General features: G+C 46.3%; 2 protein-coding genes across 3 annotated transcripts in view; one reads left to right on the forward strand and one right to left on the reverse strand.

Moving 5' to 3' along the window:
- The window catches only part of INO80E (INO80 complex subunit E), a 22101-nt gene extending 3571 nt beyond the window's left edge, over window positions 1-18530 (reverse strand). Inside the window, exons 1-6 of one of the 2 annotated variants that reach the window (XM_068243788.1) lie at window positions 18426-18530; window positions 10715-10816; window positions 8794-8864; window positions 5838-5890; window positions 3766-3841; window positions 576-669 (exon numbers count right to left, since the gene is read on the reverse strand). In XM_068243788.1, the coding sequence (XP_068099889.1) occupies window positions 576-669; window positions 3766-3841; window positions 5838-5890; window positions 8794-8864; window positions 10715-10795 (375 nt within the window). In that variant the 5' untranslated portion in view covers window positions 10796-10816; window positions 18426-18530. Of the gene's footprint in view, window positions 1-575; window positions 670-3765; window positions 3842-5837; window positions 5891-8793; window positions 8865-10714; window positions 10819-18425 lie in introns of both variants that reach the window. The other variant, XM_068243787.1, reaches the window with a different exon arrangement.
- The window catches only part of HIRIP3 (HIRA interacting protein 3), a 55811-nt gene continuing 55297 nt past the window's right edge, over window positions 18511-19024 (forward strand). The window contains exon 1 of the mRNA XM_068243786.1: window positions 18511-18749. Within this exon, the coding sequence (XP_068099887.1) occupies window positions 18679-18749 (71 nt within the window). The 5' untranslated portion in view covers window positions 18511-18678. The remainder of the gene's footprint in view (window positions 18750-19024) is intronic.

The following is a 19024-nucleotide window of genomic DNA, read 5'->3' on the forward strand; positions in this document are numbered from 1 at the left end:
TCTCGAGTGCGTGATAGAGGGCGCTCACGTGTACGCAGTATGGAGCGGCAAATCTTCAGAAGCCCGAGTGCTTCCGTAAACTGCCGAGGCCAGCCAAACCCGGAAGATAGCTGTCCGGAAGAGTATCTGTTTTTAATTTTTATTTACGCTTCAGCCTCTCTTTAAGAGAATATGGAATGATGGTGAGGGCACAGGATGGCTGCAGGGGGCTGGAAGAAGCCCCAGGTAAACTGGACACTTTCATTTTACTTTAGGTACCCTTTAATGACTGACTCGGATCCAGTAGAGGCAGATCAGGTCTTCTAACTCCACTGGCTGCATGCTAGCGCCAGCTGTGTGACTCAGCCAGTCAGATATCTGCTATTTGCTTGAAGAAGACCTGTTCTATTCTTAAAGGAGGTTGATGTTTTTAGCTTCAACCACAACGGTTTCCTTTCCAGAGTTTTCTCTATTCGGCCTATTTGGAATTTCTCACTGGACTGAACATGTATCGGGAGGAAGTGGACGCAAAGCAAAAGGTGATGAGAGGGAGATGGAAGATTAGTCTAGTTACGGGGGGTAAAGAGGACACTTACTGCACTCAGGTAGGGTCCTGTGGCTGTGTGCAAGGATAACCCCGATGAGGAGGAGGGTGGAGGAGAGGCGGGGCCAGCAGAAGGGCTGCGCTTCCTGTACGGGGCGAAAGAAGAGTTTACACTGAGAACATAAAATGGGTGGGATTTACTTTAAATGCAGTTAAAGAGACACTGAAGCGAAAAAAAATGTATGATATTATGATTTGTATGTGTAGTACAGCTAAGAAATAAAACATTAAGATCAGATACATCAGTCTAATTGTTTCCAGTACAGGAAGAGTTGAGAAACTCCAGTTATCTCTATGCAAACAAGCTATTAAGCTCTCCAACTAAGTTAGTCGTGGAAACGGCTGTTATCTGACTTTTATTATCTCAACTGTAATTGAACTGTTTACTTTTCCTCTGCTAGAGGAGAGTTCATTACTTCACAGACTGCTCTGAAAGACTCATTTTGAATGCTGAGTGTTGTGTAATCTGCACATATTATAGAATGATGCAATGTTAGAAAAAACACTATATACCTGAAAATAAAAGTATGAGAATATTTTCTTTGCTGCTAATCTTCTAGTAATTATTCATAGTACACAACCAATTCACTATATCATATTTTTTTTCGCTTCAGTGTCTCTTTAAATCCATATAGTATCTGAGGGTAGCTTCCACAATTTAAGGGGAATATACAGTAAATCGCCCATTCCCCGATGCGACATGTAACATGATGAGGTAAACATGTATTACAGGGCAAAACATTAATAACCAGACTGATAACCAGTCCTCCTTCGTCCCTCCCTTCCAGCGCTGTCAGCCACCAAATGCTGGGTTCTAGGATCATAACAACCCTGTGTGAGCCTCGCACAGTAGCGGCTATCCTATCCGGCTCAGGCAAAAATAGCCGAGCCTGATCGGATCCGCTCTACTGTGCAGCTGTGTGGTGTCCGCGTCAGTGCAGTAGAACGGATTCAATCAGGCTCGGCTATTTCAGCCTGAGCCCAAAGGAAAGCCACTGCTGCGCTTGTGCAAGGTTCACTCAAGTTTGTTATGATGAAGGCAAGCCTGTTGGCGGATTGTCGGTGGCTGACAGCACTGGAACAGAGGGACGGAGGAGGAAGCCTCATTTGGATCCAGAGGCTCCTCCCTCCCAAGGTAAGTACCCCATAGAGACAATTTTTTTTTTTTTTTTTTACAGATTCTCTTTAATCAATACACTAGGTGTGATTTGCCTTCTTAAAGTGAACCAGAGACGAAGCACCCTCATGCATTTACCATATACATCAGTGGGAACATTAGAGAAAACACCTACTCTGCTCTCCGTTTCATCCTTCACTGCTCAGCCTGCCTGTAATCAGCCCTGATAAAATCCCTGACTGAGCATTCAGTCCGGCTTTGCTCAGGAATCCTTATAGCTGAGTCTGTCTTCTCTGATGTCTTTTCAAGCCCAAGCATGTCCCCTGCTGGCTCTGCTATAATGACTCAACTATAATGATTCCTGAGCAAAGCCAGACTAAATGCTCAGTCGGGGATTTTATCAGGGCTGATTAGAAGCAAGCTGTGGAGTGAAGAATGAAACAGAGAGCAGGGTAGGTGTGTTCCCACTGATATATATATGGTAAAATACATGAGGGTGCTTCGTCTCTGGTTCACTTTAAAACAGAAGGTACTTACGATAATTAAGTGAACATCTGTCGTTACCCACAATGCACCACAACTGAATATGCAAATTATCTCTTTATGCCCCTGAAGTCAGGATTGCATCCAGAACTGCTGGTGTATAGCAAGTCTATAGCTTATAATTATACAGAGCCACATCAAGCTAACATGTAGACAGCCTGTTTCAGACTGTTGGTCGGCAGGGATTAATGTGGCTCTTTGGGATAAGGCTTGGACCAGTACAACAGTGTAACCAGGCAGCCCGGGGTGACCCAGAACCACAAGGAATGTATAGGAGACTAGAAGAGAACAAAAAGCCCTCCTACTAAAAAGAAATGCTTAGTGTGGTTTGCCTTTTTAAAGAGACTCTGAAGCCAATTTAAAAACGTTTTTTTACCTTTTATTTATGTGAGGCATGGCTGCCCGTTAAAACGCTGCTATCCCGCGGCAGAACGAGGGGTCTTTACCCCCCAAATCCACTGGGCACACTGCGGGGAGCGCTTCCGTGAGAGGCAGAGCTTTCGGCTGCAGCTCTGCCTCTACACGCGTCCATCAGCACGGATCGCCGCCTCTCCCCCGCCCCTCTCAGTCTTCCTTCACTGAGAGGGGTGGGGGAGAGGCGGCGATCATCGCTGAGTGACGCAAATGGAGGCGGAGCTAAAGCCAAAAGCTCCGCCTCCCCTGGGCAGCAAAATCCACAACCAAGAAAGTCGTGGATTTTGCACAGTGGATTTGAGGGGTAAAAAACCCTCATTCTGCCGCGGGATAGCAGATTTTAACAAAACATGCCTAACATTATTAAAAGGTAAAAAGCCGTTTTTAAATTGGCTTCAGAGTCTCTTTAAAACAGAAGGTACTTGTGATAATTCAGCTTTAAGTGAACATCTGTGGTTACCCATAATGCACTGGGGAGGACCAAAAGTCTGAAACAGGCTATCTGCATGTTGGGTTGATGTGGCTCCGTAACATGTATAAGCTATAGGCCTGCTATACACCAGCGTCTCTGGATGTAAGCCTGGATTCAGGGGCATAGAGATAATTTGCATATTCAGTGAGCAGATGTTCATTTAAAGGTGAATTATCTCAAGTACCTTCTGTTTTAAGAAGGCAAAGCATTGCTTTTTAGCAGGAAAGCTTTTCGTTCTCTTTTATCCCCCTATACATTCCGAGTGGTTTGGGTCTCCCTGAGCTGCTTGGTTACTCTGTTGTACTGGTCCAAGCCCCTATCCCACAGAGCCATATCAATCCCTGCCATGTACTGAGGAGGACCAACAGTCTGAAACAGGCTGTCTTCATGTGGGGATGGTGAGGCTCTGTAAAATGTAAAGCTATAGGCTCACTATACACCAGCGGTTCTGGGTGCTAGCCTGGCTTCTGGGGCATAGAGATAATTTGCATATTCAGTAGCGGTGCATTGTGGGTAACCACAGATCATCAATACACTAGGTGAGGGTTGCAATGCGACATCCCAAATGGAGATGCTTTAGTAAAATCAGTCCCATAGCGTTATGCCATTGGCCACAAACCGATGAGCTAAACTTACCTCTTTGCTATGGGTACACTGAGCTCTCTCCCTCCCTCTGCATCGCTGTTCTCGGATGAGGCTGTCAGATCTGAGTCTGGGCGAAAGAATGAGAGGAAGGTGAGCTTAAAGGACAACTGTCCACATGCGCACGTACGTACACACACACACTGTGCATACACTGTACACACACACACACACACACACACTGTGCATACACTGTACACACACACCGTACACTGTACACACACACACTCATTATACACACACACACTGTACCCACTGTACACACACACAAACACTCATTATACACACACACACTGTACACACACAAACTGTACACACACACACTCTGTACACACACTCATTATACCAAACACACAAATGGAGAAACTCACTCCCAAACAGTTCTCTGCTGCTTTATAAAGCCTGCAGGCTGCTTATAAGCCAGTGAGAAGTGCACACATATAATACACCTAGCTTGCAGTGATTAATCAAGCAGAAGCTGAGCAAGTCAGCCAGTCAGTTGGAGAGGGCTTCAGTTGCATATAGACAATGGCTATATGACCAGCAGGGGGCACCAACGTGCAGGATATTCCCTCTCATCTGCCCCCCTCCTAACTAAACTGCATGGGATACTACAATAAAATTAAAAAATTTTAATTTTATTGTAGTATCCCATGCAGTTTAGTTAGGAGGGGGGCAGATGAGAGGGAATATCCTGCACGTTGGTGCCCCCTGCTGGTCATATAGCCATTGTCTATATGCAACTGAAGCCCTCTCCAACTGACTGGCTGACTTGCTCAGCTTCTGCTTGATTAATCACTGCAAGCTAGGTGTATTATATGTGTGCACTTCTCATTGGCTTATAAGCAGCCTGCAGGCTTTATAAAGCAGCAGAGAACTGTTTGGGAGTGAGTTTCTCCATTTGTGTGTTTGGTAAGTTTTAGAGCAGTAGGAGACAGGCCTTGGGGGTGGCAGCTCCAAGGGTTTGGCTGCGCTCACATATGGTGTTAGATGCTGGTTCTGGGGCCCCGGGCAGTGAGAGTTCCCGGGGCCCCAGGCTGGCTCGTGCACCATTGTTTTTAATTTTATTGTAGTATCCCACACACTCATTATACACACACACACTGTACAGTGTACACACACACTGTACAGTGTACACACACTGTACAGTGTACACACACTGTACAGTGTACACACACTGTACAGTGTACACACACTGTACAGTGTACACACACTGTACAGTGTACACACACTGTACAGTGTACACACACTGTACAGTGTACACACACTGTACAGTGTACACACACAGTACAGTGTACACACACAGTACACACACACACACACACACTGTACAGTGTACACACACACACACACACACTGTACAGTGTACACACACACACACTGTACAGTGTACACACACACACACTGTACAGTGTACACACACACAGTACACACACACACACACACACACACACACACACAGTACAGTGTACACACACACAGTAAAAATGTACGCATTGAACCAGTAGCGCGTAAAAATGTATATGTTAATGTTCCTGCACTAGCGGAAATGCGTAAAAATGTACGCAATGCGGCCCGCCGACCTCCGAGGTCGGCAAGCTGCCAGCGGGGGACTGGAGCAACAGTGAGTGACTACGAGGGCACAGGATGGCTGCATGGGGCTGGTAGAAGACCCAGGTAAGTGAAACTCATTTTTTTATTTTGCTTGAACCTTCCCTTTAAGTAACGCTGTAGTGGGTCACTATCTGACAGGAAGGCTGCAGATATATATTAAAGCTGAGCTCCCCCTGGTGGTCGGGGAGCCCAGTACATACAGGTAGTGTTCTTCAGCTGCCATAGTTCAAATGCAAACAACTGCAGAATGTGCCTGCAACACTGAGAAGGCTTTGATGATTATATCTAATTGGGGGGGGAGGGGTAATAGTCTGCACTCTACATTGATTCGCCATTAGCTAGCTGCCCCAATGCAAGTCTTGTAAAGACTACATGGTAACGACTGTGAAGTGCCTCTTTATTAACACCGGAGTTTCTCAGACTGCATTACACTGGTCCTTCAATAGCCATACCTGACGAGTCGTCATCCACGTTCTCATACTGTAGGATCCTGTCCAATAGGAAGCTGAGGAGACAGATCAGAGGAGATGAGCGGCGACTTTCATATCACCACACACAGCAGACAAATAACGGGAATCACAACCGAGCTTGCAGGACAAGCATATATCTGACACATATTACAGAGCCAAACTAATCCTACATGTATAGAGACTGTTTCAGATTGGTTGAGCCTCATCAGTGCATGGCAGTGTTCTCCCCAGAAATTTTTCCCAGCCAAGTGGCATGAAAAAGTAGCCGGATGGGGTGCAAGAGGGAAATGCAGGGTCAGTGCAACTCTGCTTACAGCAGAGAAGGAGGTGAGCTGATAACAGCCGGGCGGTCACCAAAACTAGCCGAGTGGAGCACCCGGCTAAAAGAGCCTGGGGAGAACACTGCATGGCTTACTATGGCTCTATGGGGCAGGACTTGAAGCACCCAGAGTTACAGACTACCCAGCAAGCTCGTGGTCAACCAGAACTCCTAGGAGAGTGTAAGGGGGCTACAAATGACCAAAAAGCCTCCTTGATAAAATGCTATGCAAAACAGAAATTGCTTTCTTAAAGCGGTATTGTCACCATAAAAATCAAATTTCAACAGCAACCGGTCTGAGTGTATTAAGTGATAAAGATGCTAATCCTGCATTCAAAAATCGCAAAACTTCTTCTGCTGTTATGATTTGGAGTGATCCCATACTTTAGGAGCACTGGCCCTTTAGTAGTCAGTGCCAAACAGTTGCATGATGGGAGTTATTTTTATCTAGAATATATTCCTTCTCTTTTATTTATTTCCCTGCTTAGCTTCATACCTGAAACACCTCTGAGTTTACAAGCATGGCTGAGGTGACTCAGTGATTGGATGTGTAAATAAAATAGACAGTGCCATTGTTAGTATACACCTCAGTGGGAGTGTCTGAAGACTCTGGGAGGAGGGCCGCTAATGAACACACAATGAGCAAGAGAAGGTGGGGGGGGGGGGGGGGGACAAGAGTCAGGGAGGATATGATGTCAGCATTAGCTTGGCAAAATGGCCACTGCCTAGAATAGGATTTCCTGCTTTTCCTTTATAAAATTCACAGGAATCATTACGTGGGTAGCACAATACATCTGTTATGCAAGTAGAGGTAGTATTTATCTACTTATATATGTGGTTTTTATTCCTAGGTTAGCATGGATGTCGCTTATTCTTTAAAACAGAAAGTATTTGTGATTATTCAGGTTGGAGTGAGCTCTGGGGTGTCCCACAATGCATCACTGCTTGAGGTTGATCCTCATCAGTGCATGGCATGGATTAATGTGGCTCTATGGAGTAGGACTTGAAGCACTCAGAGTTACAGATTGCCCAGCAAGCTCACGGTGAACCAGAACTCATTGGGGTGTGTGAGGGGCTGACATAGACCAATCAAAAATATTCCATTCCAGCGGTTCTGGGGGTGTGTTTAGCCTTAGGGACAACAAAGAGATGATTTGCATATATTCAGCAGTGATGCATTGTGGGAGACATCTCAGAACTCACGCCAACCTGAATTATCGCAAATACCTTCTGTTTTGCATAGCATTTTATTAAGGAGGTTTTTAGGTCTCTCTTAACCTTACAAACTCCCCGGAGTTCTGGTTCCTCATGAGCTTGCTGGGCAATCTGTCACTTAAGGGCGACGGGACCCTCTGCAAGCTCGTACCCGCGCTCCCGTCTGTGAGACCACACTGCGCAGGATGCCTGGCCCCTGCACAGTACCACGGAGGTGCTCGGGCTAGGCAGAGAAAGCAGAGCCCGAGTGGATCCATGCCACTGTGCAGGTGCAAGGTGTCCTGCGCAGTGTGGTCCCACCTGTTCACAGACGGGAGAGCGGCCGCGGGCAATCTTCCACCAGTCATTGTCAAAGAGGTTTGGGGCGTTCCACTGCTGGAAGGAGACGGGGAAGCCTAAGGATTATTCAGACAAGTCCTTCTACTAAAGTAAATATCTCAATGGGGCACTTTTTTCCCTATATGTATACCTTAAAGCGGGACTGTCAGCCCCAAAATCATATTTCATGTACCCACTGCACTGTTTATTCTGTAGTCTGCATGCAACCTGCATTACAAGCATTCCAATATAATCATAAATGTGTCTGCTGTAATGACTCTTATCAGTCAGCCTGGCTCTGTTCTGGTACATTGCTGAGGAGAGGGAAGCTTGTTATCTCCCCTCCCACATTCCTGCTCCTCACTGATTGGCTGAGGGCAGTTTAGTATGACACAAGGCTGAGATGGGAAATACACCTCACCCCTCTGCAGAAGTTGCTGAAATACAATCTACGCTGTGCTCACATGTGTTTACAAAGCAAGCTAGATATGACAGTGCAATTTCTGGGAGAATAAAAAGTAAGGGAGGAAATGACATCAGGATTGGCTTCAGCCAAAGGCAGTAAAGATGGAAAATGCCTGGAACAGTTTTCTCTTTATTTACTATATAAAAATCACTGAAATTAAAACATGGACAGTACAATACATCTGTTATGTAAGTAGAACAAGAATATATCTACTTATACATGTGTTTTTTTCCCTGGGAGAGTATGGCTAATCCTGCTGCTTTAAACTATGGTAGAGACAGTCTGCGATTCATGTTAGGAACAGTTGGAGATGTAACTTGTGTAATGATCTCTGTAACGCACTCTGGAAAATGATAAGAAATAATCGTCATACTAAAAAAGTAGAATTTTGCTGAAGATATTTCCCCATGTCTGAAGTATTGTGCAGAGCATGGTGCTTAGGGGAGCTCAAACATAAATATACCAAGGAAAGGCAACGGCAAGAAGAGTCCGGCTGTGTCACCTCTCCAGCAGTGACTGATAACATGACAGCGTATCTGGCTGCTGTGAGCAACACAAACATGCAGGCTTCACTTCTCATCATATAAAGCAGCCCCGGCGCACCCAACACTCTGACATACCTCTTATCCCGGGAAACCTTCAGCAGCTTCCTCTGTGCTCTGCGCAGCTCCTCCTGGAAACATTCCTGCTCCTAAACACAAGAGACAACATCTATTAAAGCAGGATTGTCAGCCAGAAAATCAAATTCCATTTACCCACTGCTCTGTGTTTTTATGTAGTCTACATCCTGACCCTGCATTACAAGCATTCCAATATAATCATAAATGTTTCTGCTGTAATGAATCTTATGTCAGTCAGCCTGGCTCTATGCTGGTACACTGTTGGGGAGAGGGAAGCTTGTTATCTCCCCTCCCTCCCACGTTCCAGCTCCTCACTGATTGGCTGAGGGCAGTTTAGTGTGACACGAGGCTGAGAAGGGAAATACACGACACCCCTCTGCAGAAGCTGCTGAAATACGATCTATGCTGTGCTCACATGTGTTTACAAAGCAAGATAGACATGACAGTGCAGTTCCTACAGAGTTCATTGGGGAGGAGATCTGACAATGCATAAACCATTTCAGGCAGAGGAGGAAAAAAAAGCAAGGGAGGAATTGACACCAAGATTGGCTTCAATCAGAGGCAGTCAAGATGGAAAATATCTGACAGTCTCCAAAGGCCAACTTTATTTATTTTATAAAATGCACTGAAATAAAAATCTGGACAGCACAATACATTTGTTATTTAAGTAGAACAAGTATTTATCTACTTATATATGCGTTTTTTTCCTCCCGGGATAGTATAGCTGTTGTACACTATTTGTCCAATTGAACAAGGCCTATAAGTACAATTGAACAGCTGCTAACGTTATTTATTAAAAGATATTTTAAAAATAGAAGATGCCTGTGTCTAAATTCCTCTACACTTGAGTCTGTTGTGTCCACAGCAGAACTGTCTGAGAAGACCGGAGGAGGGATGGGGGGGGGGGGGGCCTTTGCATATCTGCACCCACTCCTAATGTGAATATGGAGTGGAGTGTAGCTATCACCCAGTCACTCAAAATAGTCATGCAATGGGTTGTGTTAGAGGTCACAAGGATAAGCATCGTGATCAATATAGTTATACAAGTAGTATACGTGTATGATGTCCTAACAGAGTAAGGAGGTACACTCTGAAAAACGTGCCCCCACTTATATAACATGTTTCACCCTGAAGGGCTTTGTCGGGTGGTTCTATACAACAGTGCCATACTATATACAGTATATACAATCTCCCCCCCCCCCACCCCCCACCAGCTATACAACAGATAGAGTGTCTCCCAGCACCATAATAGCCCAAGTCAGGACTGCTAGGCAACTATTAGTGTTTAAGTGGAAATAAATATGGCACCCTCCATATCCCTCCCACTTCAAGTGTACTTTAAAGAGAACCCGAGGAGGGATTAAACTATGCTAGTGGGGCACAGAGGCTGGTTGTGCACACTAACACCAGCCTCTGTTGCCCCATGGTGTGCCTCCATGTCCCCCCTGCGCGCCGCTATAGCCCCCGCAGTGCTGGCGACACGCAGCGCGTCGCCAGCACAATGTTTACCTCAGCGCTGTCTGTCAGCGCCGCTCCCTCGCCTCCTCCGCATTGGCGCACCCGCCCGTGTCCCTTCCCTCCTGCTGATAGGAGGGAAGTGACGCGGGCGGGTAGCGCCGATGCGGAGGAGGCGGGGGAGTGGCGCTGACAGACAGCGCTGAGGTAAACATTGTGCTGGCGACGCGCTACGTGTCGCCAGCACTGCGGGGGCTATAGCGGCGCGCAGGGGGGACATGGAGGCACACCATGGGGCAACAGAGGCTGGTGTTAGTGTGCACAACCAGCCTCTGTGCCCCACTAGCATAGTTTAATCCCAACTCGGGTTCTCTTTAATGTCTTTCAGTCATTAACCACAGCGACCTTTTCCAGGAGACAAAGTTATAAAATATGATCCATGATGATTTCTTCATCATTGACTTACATAGATGAGAAATTTCAACTTGCGTTTGAGATTCTTGTACTTTCGCTTGTAGTCCACCTCCCCATCCGGCTGCCCGTTCATCCTCCGCCCCCGAGAGTCTCTCTGTTGGCCACACAAAGAAAAGCAGTAAATAATTAAATGCCAGAATAACGTGTCCTGTCAGGGCCTGAACTGACGGGAGGTGTAAAGACACTTGTCCACCACATGATTCTGCTCCAGAGAAAGGTTAACGTGCAACTGAGGTGAGAGGTATATGGAGGCTGCCAGATTTATCTCCTTTTAAAGAGACACTGAAGTGAAAAAAAAATTATATTATGATTTGTATGTGTAGTACAGCTAAGAAATTAAACATTAAGATCAGATACATCAGTCTAATTGTTTCCAGTACAGGAAGAGTTAAGAAACTCCAGTTGTTATCTCTATGCAAACAATCCATTAAGCTCTACGACTTTCAAAGTCGTGGAGAGGGCTGTTATCTGACTTTTATTATCTCAACTGTTAGTTAACTATTTACTTTTTCTCTGCCAGAGGAGAGGTCATTAGTTCACAGACTGCTCTGAAAGAATCATTTTGAATGCTGAGTGTTGTGTAATCTGCACATATTAGAGAATAATGCAATGTTAGATAAAACACTATATACCTGAAAATAAAAATATGAAAATATTTTCTTTGCTGCTAATCTTCTAGTAATTATTCATAGTACACAACCAATTCATTATATCATATATTTTTTTTCGCTTCAGTGTCTCTTTAAGCAATACCAGTTGCCTGGCTATTCTGCTGATCATCTGCCTCTAATACTATTTGCCATAGACCCTGAACAAGCATGCAGCAGATCAGGTGTTTCTGACATCATAGTCAGATCTGACAAGATTAGCTGCATGCTTGTTTCTGGTATTATTCAGACACTACTGCTGCCAAATAGAGCAGCAGGACTGTCAGGCAACTGGTATGGTTTAAAAGGAAATAAATATGGCAGCCTCCATATACTTCTCACTTCAGTTGTCCTTTAAAGACTACCTCCAGTGTAAAATAGAGAGCCTTTTTCTAGGTCCTCCCTTCCCTAGAGTATTCTACATGATTGTGTGCTCCTTTCCTATGACAGCCTCGTACTTGAATTAGACTGAGCTGGAACTACCTAACCAGCCCAGAATTGCATGATCATGTATTCTGTACCCTGTTTGCCTCACAAACATAACCTTGTCCTTTATTGTACATCCTTGTCACATTACAACGGTCATTCTTTGAACCATTGTATTTAATTTCCAGAGCTACATAATATGGGCTTGATACACTAAAGAGTGCTAACACAGTTAGCATGCCTAAAAGCTTTCGCTGTGCAAACTCGGGTGCTAAGTAGTTTGCACGTCCAAAGCTGTTACTGATTGTGCGCTATTTGGTGCGCACGAAACGTCGCACCGTCCGCGTGCAAAGCAAGCTTATCAGGCTATTTTGCACGTGGACGGTGCAACGTTTTGCGTTCATATTAGCGCGTGCAAAGGCACTTTGGACATGCTAACGGGCTTTTCAGTGGTGTGCTAACACTTAGCACACTAGTAAATCAAGCCCTATATTGGTGCTTTATAAATACAATAAAAATAATAATAATGTAAGGGTCACTCTTAGTGCTGTAAGAATCGACAGGTGTTCATCTCACCCATAATTCAGAAACTGAACTAAAATTCCACCCCGCTCCGTCTAAAAGACAGCTGCGGCAATGTTTCCTGAAGTCTTCTGTGGCCACTTTAAAGGACAAATGTAGTGAGAAGTATGTGGAAGCTGCCATATTTATTTCCTTTTAAACAATACCAGTTGCCTGGCAGTCCTGCTGATCTATTTGGCTACAGTAGTGTCTGAATAACACCAGAAAGAAGCATGTAGCTAATCTAGTCAGATCTGACAATAATGCCAGAAACACCTGATGTGCTGCATGCTTAGTCAGAGGATCAGCAGAACAGCCAGGCAACTAGTATTGCTTATAAAGAAATAAATATGTCAGCCTCCATATCCTTCCCACTACAGGTATCCTTTAACCTGCTTGCCGCCCCCCTAGCTCTGTAGCCACCAATTAAGCCGTGGCCAATGAGCGGGGACAGGTGCACTAGTCTAGTTTAGGGGACCCAGCAAGACACCTCACAGGAAGCAGTTCTCCAATCACAGCACCCTTTACAGCACGAAGCATTATGCTTGGCTGAATAGTGTGGGCATAGTTTCTGACAACCTAAGAAGGAGCATTGTGATTGGCAAAATAGTGTAGGGTAGCAACCTATCTGAAACCTTGCAGTTGGAGAGTTTGCCATCCATCCAATCACGTTAGCAAAATTTCCCTATGACGTTTCCTGCTGGGTCCCCTAAACTAGACTAGCACTGGGACAGGCAGCTGTGAGCAAGTGGAGGTGGCCACAGAGCTTCAGAAGACTTTGTGAAACATGGCCGCGCCTGTCTTATAGATGGAGGGGGCGGAGTTTCTTTCAAGCTTTGGAAGGCTTGAAAAAAAAAACTGCTTACCCAGGGCTGCCTCCAGCCCCTGGCACCGTAGCATTAAAAGATCCGATTTTACACCAATTCGATAAATAGTATAGGTTGTCCCCCCCAAAAAAAATCATCTAAAGTTTTTTTTCCCCATTTGTTCGAGAAATCTGATCAAATTTCCTATTTTTGTTCGATAAAAGAAGATCAGGAGTGTTGGATTTTTCTGATCAATTTTTATGAAAATTGAATAGTGTGTGGTAAATTGTCAATTACTTGATGTACATATCCAATCAATTTTTTGCTGAGTTTTCAATTATTTTATTCATGATTGGGAAACATTTAACATGTGTGTGTGGTACAGGGGTCAGATTTTTTTTTTAAATGTTACAATCAGTCAAAAAAATTGATTGCAATTATTGAATTCAAAAGATATTTAAGAAAATTGTATGGTGTGCGGCCACCTTAAGCTATTTAGCAAACAGGAGTTCCTAAAGTTCAGAAAAGGTTTTTTTTTTTTCTTGTTTTGCACAGATAACGACGGGAATGTTTTAATTCTTCCTGTACTGGAAAACAACATGACATTTTTTTTTTTTTTTTGCTACTATTGCACTATTTGTAATCTGTTCAACACATTCAATTCATTATCTCAAAACTTTATTTTCGCTTCAGATTTGCTTTAAACGATACTAGTTGCCTGGCAGTCCTGATGATCTATTTGGCTGCAATAGTGTCTGAATCACACCAGAAACAAGCATGCAGCTAACCTTGTCAGACTTCAATCTGAAACCCCTGACCTGCACGCTTGATTAGGGTCTATGGCTAACAGTATTAGAGGCAGAGGATTAGCAGGATAGCCAGGCAACCTCTACATCCCTCTCATTTCAAGTTTGCTTTTAAAGGAAACATCAGGCAATAAATAGAAAAGAGATCTACTTACCCGGGGCTGCCTCCAGTCCCTGGCAGCAGATATGACACTCGATGCAGCTCCGGTGTCCCGGCATCCCCTTCTGTTTGAGATGCTGACCTATCCAGGTTGTCATCTACTGCACCCGCGTAAGAGCCGCTCGCAGTTGCGCTGACATCTGGAGTGTTCTGCGCCTGCGCAGTACACTCCGAACCACGTCAGCGCGAGTGGTTCTTACTCAGGCGCAGTAGATGACAACCTGGCTAGGTCAGCATCTCCAACAAAAGGGGTCTTGGGACTCTGGAGCTGCATCGAGTGACATATCGGGCTGCCAGGGACGGGTAAGGGCCCGTTTCCACTTGTGCGGTGGGAATCGCCGCGGAAAAAAATTTGCACGTGGATGTGAATTTTCCAAGCGGCTGTATGCAAATTTTCATGCGATTTCGCATGGATGACTATGTATGCGAATTTAACCATGGCAGTGCCTGTGTGCTTTCCATTGTTTCTATGCAAAATCGTATGCGAATTCGCATGAAAATTCGCATACCAAAACCGCATGCGTTTTTCCTATTAATTACATTGTACGCGATGAATTCTGAGGGCTCTTCCGTGCAGATTTTTTCTGCACAGAAAAACGCTCAGAAATCCTGACAAGTGGAAACAGTCCCATCCACTTGTATTGTCTATGCGAATCTACATGCAGGAAACGCATGCAGATTCGCTCTAGCGGAAACGGGCCCTGAGTAGATCTCTTTTTCTATTTATTGCTTGATGCTTTCTTTAACCTCCCCGGCGTTCTATTGAGATCGCCAGGGAGGCTGCGGGAGGGGGTTTTTTTTAATTAAAAAAAAAATATTTCATGCAGCCAACTGAAAGTTGGCTGCATGAAAGCCCACTAGAGGGCGCTCCGGAGGCGTTCTTCCGATCGCCTCCGGCGCCCAGAATAAACAAGGAAGGCCGCAATGAGCGGCCTTCCTTGTTTTGCTTAGATCGTCGCCATAGCGACGAGCGGAGTGACGTCATGGACGTCAGCCGACGTCCTGACGTCAGCCGCCTCCGATCCAGCCCTTAGCGCTGGCCGGAACTTTTAGTTCCGGCTACGCTGGGCTCAGGCGGCTGGGGGGACCCTCTTTCGCCGCTGCTCGCGGCGGATCGCCGCAGAGCGGCGGCGATCAGGCAGCACACGCGGCTGGCAAAGTGCTGGCTGCGTGTGCTGCTTTTTATTTGAAGAAAATCGGCCCAGCAGGGCCTGAGCGCCAGCCTCCGGCGGTGATGGACGAGCTGAGCTCGTCCATACCGCTCAGGAGGTTAAAGAGACTCTGTACTTAAAAAAAAAAAAAAAGAACTCTGGGGTATACTTACCTCGGGAGGGGGAAGCCTCAGCGTCCCAATGAGGCTTCCCACTCCTGTAGCTGCAGGCAATCCAGCGCTGGCTCCCCCGAATCCTCTCCCGACAAGCTGTGATATATCTACCTCTCTGGGATCCAGCGCAGGCACAGTAGCGGCTCTTCATTCAGGTAAGGCAGAAATAGCCGAACCTGATTGCATCCGCTCTACTGCGCAGGTGCAAAGGACTCACACCGGCGCAGTAGAGCGGATCCGATCAGGTTCGGCTATTTCCGCCTTACCTGAACAGAAAGCTGCTAGTGTACCTGCGCTGGATCACGGTAGGTAAATATTCACCTCGCTGCGGTTCGAAGGGCTGCAGCGTTGGATTGCCAGCCTGAAGGACCGGGGAAGCCTCATTAGGATCTAGAACAGGGGTCTCAAACTCAATTTACCTGGGGGGCCACAGGAGGCAAAGTCAGGATGAGGCTGGGCCGCATAAGGGATTTCCCAATCGCGGCGCATCGCCGCCTCTGCCCGCCCCTCTCACTCTTTCTTCATAGAGAGGGGCGGGGAGAGGCGGCGATTGACGTCAGGAGGGGCAGAGCTGAAGCTAAAAGCTCTGCCCCTTCCAGGAAATGCCAGTGGATTGCCACCCAGGCCATTTGGGGGCTCTGCAGCCCTCGTTTAGCAGCGGGGATGCGGCGGATTACTTGGGAGCACAGAAGCGAACTATAAGGAAGCTTTTGCCGGTGAGGGCCACAAAATATTGTATCGAGGGCCGCAAATGGCCCGCGAGTTTGAGACCCCTGATCTAGAAGCTTCCCCCTTCCGAGGTAAGTATCCCCAAAGGGTTTTTTTTAAATTACATACTTACCTAAGGAGAGGGGAACCTCTGTATCCCAATGAGCCCCATTTAAACGCGCAGACTCTCCAGCTGATCAGGTCTGCACTCTTCTGGCACGAGCGTGGCCGTCCTGTAGCCACGTGAGCATGGACACACCTGTGCTGCGGCATAGAGCCGCTCATGCACCAGCAGCTCGGGCTTACTGCGCAGTCGCGGCCGTACTCATGCAGATGCTGTATAACCGTGCTCGTTCCTGCAGAGGAGCGCAGCCCAATCAGATTACCAACAATCCCATGTCGGTGATCTGTGGAGCATATGCACTGGGCAACAGGAGACCAGAGGACAGCGAGGGAAGCCTCATTAGGATCCAGAGGCTTCTCCTTAGGTAAGTATGTGATCAGCAGGACTGCCAGGCAGTGGCCTCAATTCACTAAGCTTATCTCCTGTCTTTAAAGGAATACTATTAATACCCAAGTGTTCTAAAATGACAGTGTACAAATAATGTCTAAGTAGCTGTGTAAACATTTTCCTACTTTTCATGTTAAATATCAGAGGCAAAAGCTGTAATTTATTGAGGGTAGGATTTAGCTATATTGGGACAAATCAATTGCAGAAGAAGTGTCTGCTTCAATGCACAGCCAGAGTTGTATATCAGACTACAGAAAGCAAATATCAAACTCTGAAAGCAAAAACAGTATGAAAAGCTGTGACAATTAGTTACATTTCCTCTGCTCTGTTCAGACACGTCAGTCAGAAACACAGGACACAGCAGCTGCAGCTGTTGGGAGCTCTCTTCTCTGTCACACACAGAGCTACACATAGGCTATCATTCATAAAGCATTTCCGCATGCGGAAATGCTTAAAACAGCTGACTTTACCGACCACTTAGCAAAGTCAGCATTCATAAAGCCTCTTTCCGCATGGAAAAATGACACTACCGAGCAGAGTGATAAATCACCGCCTTGTGCGGTGATTATCGGAACAAATGTAGCAAAATGTTCATTCATAAAGATCACCGCAAGCGGTGTGAGGTCGGAAAGTACCGCTCCCTCTGATGTGGCGATACCAATGTAAGTGAATGGAGACACACAGACCTCCCAGGCAGCTGCAGCAGAGTGGAACACGGAGAAATGTATCAACTCGGCAGCCTACGTGTCTCTGCAAGCCTACCGCCTGCCTACCGACAGCCTAGTTCGGGGAATCTCCGCACTGCTTCCGCACATGGATACTTTTTTATGAATGCCCACCCAGAAGTCTAAAAATCCGCCAGCGGTGTTTTCCCGAACTGATTCTCTTTACCGACAGACTGTTCATGAATGATAGCCATAGAGTTAACTCAGCAAGTGTGAGGGGAATTTCCCCTCTCCTCATGGCTCAGTCTGCCCTCAGTTAAAGTTTGAAAGTATTTTGATAACAGTAAACAAAGAGGTTGCTACTAAAATGTATACACCAGTACTTAGCAGCACTTCCCAAACAATTCCTGTGTCAATTGAAAAAATATGTGAATCTATAGTATTCCTTTAATAAAGTTTCTAGCGTTATCACCATGGTGATGAGGCATGTCCTATTCAGGAAACATTTTACCTCAGGCAAACCTAAAGTTAACTCTTCTGTCTTTAAGTTAACTCTTCAATCCTTAAAGGAGAACTGTAGTGAGAGGTATATGGAGGCTGACATATTTATTTCCTTTTAAACAATACCAGTTACCTGGCAGCCCTGCTGGTCTATTTGGCTGAAGTAGTGGCTGAAGCACACCACAAACAAGCATGCAGCTAATCTTGTCAGATCTGACAATAATGTCAGAAACACCTGATCTGCTGCATGCTTGTTCAGGGTCTATGGCTGAAAGTATTAGAGGCAGAGGATCAGCAGGATAGCCAGGCAACTGGTATTGCTTAAATGGAAATAAATATGGCAGCCTTCATACAGCTCTCTCTACAGATCTCCTTTAAAATAACTCCAGAATTCTGACAGGCTGTGAAAATAACTACATAGGGAGTAACATAAGGAATGAAGAGATAAGATAACTCTCTCACTGTGTGTAGGTAAGCTTTCTCTTGCCTTATTATCTCCAGCATGATCTTAGTGAATTGTGAGGCCAATGTGTAAGTAAATATGACAGCCTCCATATCTCTATAATATGGAGAATACAGAACTCTCACCCTCTCAGTGCTCCTCTCTCCCACCAGGCGAGCAGCTTCCTGTGTCGTCACTTCCTTCCAATAACCCCGCCCACTACAAGCGCCATGTTTCCGTAGCTACAGGACTACCACATCATGGCGCCCCGTCGGTGGGAGGAGCCAGGAGCGCAGCTAGGTGCGTGGCGCCAATGAGAGAGCGTGGGCGTGTCCCGGCGCCATCAGCCAGTAAGGGTCGAGTGGGCGGGGCGCAGGCCGCAGCGGAGGAGGTTTAAGCATGGCGGGAGATATGGAGCGGGAGATGCGGAATTTCATCGGACGCCTTTTCCAGGGGAGCCCCGACCTCAGGTGCGCTATGCTGGCCGCCTGGCTGCGGGGGGAACCGCCGTGACGTCACACGCGGGAGGTGTGACGTCATGCTGCGCCAGGAGGCGCTCAAGTTCTGGAAGGGGGCTTGTGATGTCACACACGGGGTGTACAGCATCCAACTGGGGGAGGGGGTGGAGTCATAGAATAGGGGCTTCAAGACCTTTTAGTGGCCCTCAGTGTAGGCTGGCCATACACCATGCAATATTTATTGTTCGATCTCTACCAATCACCCCATTCTCACTGAGGCCCGGTTC

The sequence above is a fragment of the Hyperolius riggenbachi genome, chromosome 7 (genome assembly GCF_040937935.1).
Source record: "Hyperolius riggenbachi isolate aHypRig1 chromosome 7, aHypRig1.pri, whole genome shotgun sequence".
Lineage (NCBI taxonomy): Eukaryota > Metazoa > Chordata > Amphibia > Anura > Hyperoliidae > Hyperolius > Hyperolius riggenbachi.